The sequence below is a fragment of the Arachis ipaensis genome, chromosome B04 (assembly GCF_000816755.2).
Source record: "Arachis ipaensis cultivar K30076 chromosome B04, Araip1.1, whole genome shotgun sequence".
Taxonomy (NCBI): domain Eukaryota; kingdom Viridiplantae; phylum Streptophyta; class Magnoliopsida; order Fabales; family Fabaceae; genus Arachis; species Arachis ipaensis.
Genome location: NC_029788.2, coordinates 100,064,025 through 100,069,329, shown reverse-complemented (window position 1 = coordinate 100,069,329; position 5,305 = coordinate 100,064,025). Strand labels below are relative to the sequence as shown.

General features: G+C 32.2%; 1 protein-coding gene across 2 annotated transcripts; it reads right to left on the bottom strand.

Annotated features, from left to right (window-relative positions):
- Window positions 920-2,878, bottom strand: LOC107639551 (GDSL esterase/lipase CPRD49). 2 transcript variants are annotated; one of them, XM_016343086.2, is made up of 6 exons: window positions 2,682-2,878; window positions 2,176-2,253; window positions 1,920-2,060; window positions 1,764-1,837; window positions 1,493-1,642; window positions 920-1,276 (listed from the first exon to the last, which is right to left on the bottom strand). In XM_016343086.2, exons 1-6 carry the CDS (start codon window positions 2,790-2,792, stop codon window positions 1,063-1,065), a joined length of 768 nt encoding a protein of 255 aa, XP_016198572.1. In that variant the 5' UTR covers window positions 2,793-2,878; the 3' UTR covers window positions 920-1,062. The 2 variants fall into 2 exon arrangements, with proteins under 2 accessions (XP_016198572.1, XP_016198573.1); XM_016343087.2 differs by having other exon boundaries at window positions 1,764-1,825.

Genomic DNA, 5,305 nt, shown 5'->3' with positions numbered 1-5,305 from the left:
TAATAATGTTTGATCATCACTAATTTAAGTTAGAGTTTCCAAACTCATCATATTTAATATTCATTAATTATTATTCTGACTGTTTTTATTCTTTTGTTTTTTTGTCACCCTAATATTACTAATTTACTATCAACACCACTTCTTCAAAATTTTGATATTTTTTTAAATGGACAAAGAGCTAATCACTTGTAACTAACTTAAGTTGGTTTAGCCGTTTAAATTCTTTGTTATTTTTTTTTTCATTTCTTTAATATTATAACCTGTTAAAAAGGAAACATTTGCCTCAAATTTGATATTTTAACAGTTAAAATAAGATAAACTTTTATTTTGAACACCTTATTAACTCGCAAATTTAGACAGACTAGTCATTTGACTTTTTTAATTTTATCTATATAGAACTGTGTAAGTTTTACGTGAACAATTCAAATTCTTTTACTATTTGAGCATGTAACACACCCACTATGTTGTTGTCTAACCTTCTAGCTTCCACACCGTATTCACCATGTACCAGTAAAAGTAGTTAATTTTACTTTCTTACAACATTAGTTAAAGGTTCACCACAAACAACAGAACACAAGAACAACTTGGTTAACATGGCAATCTTCAAATCCATGCTGCTTCCCCATGAATACATGGCTGAAGTTGAACAATATGAGATGAACCTTCAAGAGTTTTGTGTGTCTAAAATATGATTTCAAACTAAGATTGTGGTTACGATTTGTATGTATGTAGCTGCTACACTTGGAGAAACTTCATTTGTTTGAGGATAAATCCTGCCAATAAAAGAAAAACGCTAATGCAATTGATTTAGAAAGCAATAACATTATCATCGCAACGAAAAGAAAAAAAGATGAAAACTCAAAAGCCGTTGTTTTTATGTCAACTATCAACTTCACGTAAAGACAATTGCACGAGAGTCTTTCACTAAAAAAAATTATTCCTCTTCATTATTGAACATAAAGAAACATGAAATCTTGTATCTTCAAGCCAAAGCACGAAAGGCTTTAAATTTTTGAAATGCTGCATAAAGATTCTAAGAATTGCCATAAGAAATCAAGATATCTAGTCCCATTCCGAATCTCCATGGAAAGGAGAACCAGAGATATTTATAGTTGTCTTTCCATCTGGCGCGATTGGATCATAGGTGGAATCTTCTGCGAATTCGATTGGCATTGACCTCCAATTCAGACTTGGTTCCCACTCTGCTTCTTTGAGGACCTTCAATATCTCCTTTGCCACTATCTTGCTTCCCTCAGCTGTCAGATGAATCCCATCGCTATCGAATAACCAAACGGCTAATCAAATTAAAGGAAATGCATATTCGAATCATTTTGAAATTGGTGACTACTTCAATAAAAACGTCTTTATATAAAGATGATAGTTAAGAATCGATAGACATTTGGCATATTTTACTGTCGTCTTTGCATGAAAACATTTTCGTATCAGTAGCCACCTTTGAAATTAACTACAAATGATATGAGAGCCCACTTACATGAAGCAAACCTCTCGCCAGTCTTTCCTTCTCTGAATAGCAGACCAGATGTCAATGGCCTTGATATTCAGGTCCCGGCAGAGCGACAAACACGCCTCTGAGTATATTCGACACGATTCGTTCGTCCTAAATGGCCGGCCTAGTAGATCACTGGTTTCATCCCAACAATTACAGTAATCATATGTAAAATGCATAATAACTTATGTACAATTTTTGTGTCCGAAATTATAAAAACAATGATAGCAATTCAGGTACAGGCAGAACGCGAAACCTGTTTCCAAGAAGTTGTGCCTCATTGACAGGAGGAGAACCGAGAAATATGATGCGCGTCTTCTTCGAAAGGCTCTAGCAATCATTGAAATTCATGTCAAACTTTGCAGTGATTGTATAAAAAGAAAATGCTGCTCTGCTGTGAAACTTTTGTTACCTTTAGATAGATAGCAATTTTGGTCATATTTTGGATGTATTCTTGGAGAGGTACATGTTGTCCGAGTCCACTCGGATGCGCAAGAACGGAATCATTGCCACCGAAGTACACAATTATCAATGATGGTTGTTCAGTGGCATCCTGCATCAAGAGAATATATAGGGTAACAGATCAATTTGTGACTCAACTTAATCACTACAAAAACTCGAAGATTCTTCAAATGCTCAAAATCCGATTTGGTAGCGGATGAGAGTACCTTGGGGAAAATGTCTTGGAGAACCTGGAGAGCACGCCTTGAATTCCAACCAGTGTATCCTCTCAAAACTATATCCGCCTATGCCATTCAAATGAGTTGTTATTCCATCAAAACTCCAATTATCACTAAAATCATTTTCTTAGAACTAATTTCATCAGCTAACTTGTTTAAAATTATTTGGTTTATTATAAATTCTAGACCCTAAATCATAAATTCTTAATTATAAACCTTAAATTTTGCTAACGTTCACCAACTAAAAGTTGGTTCTGAGTACTTTTTTTCTTGTTTCCTCAAAAAGGCTGTTCATTGCATCTAACTATTATGAATGAGCCTTTTAATTAAAAGTCTCTTTCGTAAAACAATTAAATATTACTACTATAATATGTTCCAAAGAAAGAAGAAAGCCTTGAGAATGAAGACTGCTACTAGCACCACATCCTAAAAGAATCCTGGAGTAAGGATAATCCTCACAAACCGGAAATTTATTTGAAAGAAAAGAAGTGTACCTTGCGAGCATACAAGTGAGAAAGGATGGCAGCCCAGCCTTGGTCGTAGAAACTGTGCTGAACGATGGAAGAACCAAACAGCACGAACTGAGGCCTCTTTGGTCCAACCATCTTCTTAGTGATGACTGATGAGTGATTACTTCACACTCACTGAATGATGGACAATGTGATTAACGTGTATAGACTTGATATGAGATCCTTTCTGCTCTTTTTATTTTTTTATTTATTTTTAAATTTTTTTGCTAAAAAACTTTTATTTCTAATAATTTTATATTCAACATTTCAAATTATCTTTAGTTTTATTATTCTTTTAGAATTTTTAATTTTTGTTTTCATTATTCTTTTTTTTTACCATTATCTATCTACATATTTATTATTGGCTCATCCCCATGCTTATATTGGCTTGTTCTCTCTTCTTCTCCTTCTATCTTCTCTATAATCGCAATTAGTTATCACCATGTATTAATTATTACAATCAAAAGTGAATACTAATTTAAAAATAAAGTAGAAAAAAAAGGTCTTGTAACACTTGTGCGAATAATTTACACTCCTATAAAAAGGTCTTTGCACAATGATTCCGGAAGAAGTTAAACTTGATTTGATGCTCTTTGATCCTATCAAGCAGGCAGGAGATAAAACAGGTTGGTTTTGGACAAACTCAAATACTCTCACCTACTCGACTAAAAGCAGGTATGAATGGCTATTGAAGAAGAAATTTGGCTGGAATGATAATGAAAATTGGCTTTGGCTTTGGCGCTTGAGAATACCGGAGAAGATAAAGTGTCTGCTCTGGCTTTGTCTCAACAACGGAGTTTCCACAGCTAGTTACCGGTTTCAAAGAGGTATTTCTACTTCTGATTTTTGTCAGAGATGTTATCTTGCTCTAGAGGATATTAACCACTGCTTTAGGACTTGCCAAAAAGCTCGTCAGATTTGGATTAGCTTAAATTTGGGAATGACTGCTGAGGACTCTAGTTTGGATTTTGTGTCTTGGATTCGTTCTAACCTCAACAAAAATGAGTTTCTCTTTGCAGTGGTCTTTTGGTGGATTTGGAGGGATAGGAACAATGACATCTTCCACCAAGATGATTTATGGAGTAAGGAGAAAATTGTTCACTTAGTTAAACATGCTGCTCGAGATTTCTCTAATGTTGTTATCAACCAAAAACATATTATTCCTTCTTCTTTGAAATATAACTGGGAACCACCTCCAATGAATGTTTGTAAAGTGAACTGCGATGCAAGCGTTTTTGAAAATGAGCAATTAGCTGGCTTTGGATGTATTATTAGAGACAGCATGGAAATTTGGTTAAAAGGTTGTTCTGCCAGTATACCTCTTTCTAGTGTTCTCTGTTGTGAGCTTCATGCTATTTGGAGAGGGCTTGTTATGGCTTGGGATTGCGAGTGCAAAGAGGTCATATGTGAAACTGATAATCTTGATGCGTTTCTTCTTGTTTCGCGAGGCACAACCAGCATGATTAGGAATGACTCTGATCTGCTTGACAAAATCAAAGAGATGCTCCAGCGCAATTGGACAGCTATTTTAGTGTTCATCCAGCGAACAGCAAACATAGCGGCTGATTTAATGGCTAAGACTGCTGTTTTAAACAAGCAGGTGTATTTAGAGTGGTTACTGCCTCCTAATAATTTAGACATTATTATTAGAGAGGAGTACTACTCTTTTTCTTAGGCCTTTTTTCTTTGTGTTATGTTCAGTCACCAAAAAACTTAACTTTTTCTGTTTCGAGTATTTTCTTTATTATTTAATACACACAAAGTCATATATTTTTATTTGTGGTAAAAGTTAAAAATTAAAGTTAAATAATATTAGAAATTTTTTGTTTAATAAAAAATTAAAATAAAGCACAAAAATAAGAATAAAAACTAAAAAAATAAATAGTTCTAGAAAGGGATAATGTCAAATTTTATGTCATTACGTATGAGAACAATGATTTATTTTATTATATTTATTTTTATACCAAATAACAAAAAAAAGCTAAATTTTATATTCGTTTTTTGTTACTTATTTTACTTATCTATAGTTGTTTAAATTAGACTTTATACTTATTAAGTCATGTTTTCTCCTAACAAAAAAATTAGTTATGAAATCGTTTTTATATTTGTATAGGAGTACATTCATTATAATATAATTTTAATAATTAATGTAAATTTTAAAAAATTGAATAAATTTATATTTATTTTGATTACATTCAAAAGTGAATTATATGTATTCTTATAATCAAGAAATACACTTGACTTCTTCTATAATAAATAAGTTTTTCAATAATTTAATTTATAAAAGTAATATTGGAATTTAAATTTAGACACTAATTATCATTATATATTGTAGATAAGCATCAAGAGTATATTAAAATAGTATGATAATAATTTAAAGAGAAAAATTATTCTGTGTACATTTAATTAAAAAAAATTACTTTGTTTAAACTATAGTGTGAGTGAAGCCATTTTTATAATCTTACGATTGAGAGTGAGCAATTTTTTTAAGTGAAACAGTTACATCATTCTGTCGTAGGTTAATGTAGAATTTACAGAACGTGTGAGTACGTGATTGAAGTCTTGAAGATGTAGTTTTAGATTATAAAAATAGGGAGTCACCAAAAAAA

Coding starts and splice junctions, on each gene's coding strand:
- LOC107639551 (XM_016343086.2), bottom strand. CDS start 2,792: ATGGTTGGACCAAAGAGGCCTCAGTTCGTGCTGTTTGGTTCTTCCATC. Junction 2,061..2,175: donor TCCAAGACATTTTCCCCAAG/GTACTCTCATCC, acceptor CTCTTGATGCAG/GATGCCACTGAACAACCATC. Junction 1,643..1,763: donor GCACAACTTCTTGGAAACAG/GTTTCGCGTTCT, acceptor GGATGAAACCAG/TGATCTACTAGGCCGGCCAT.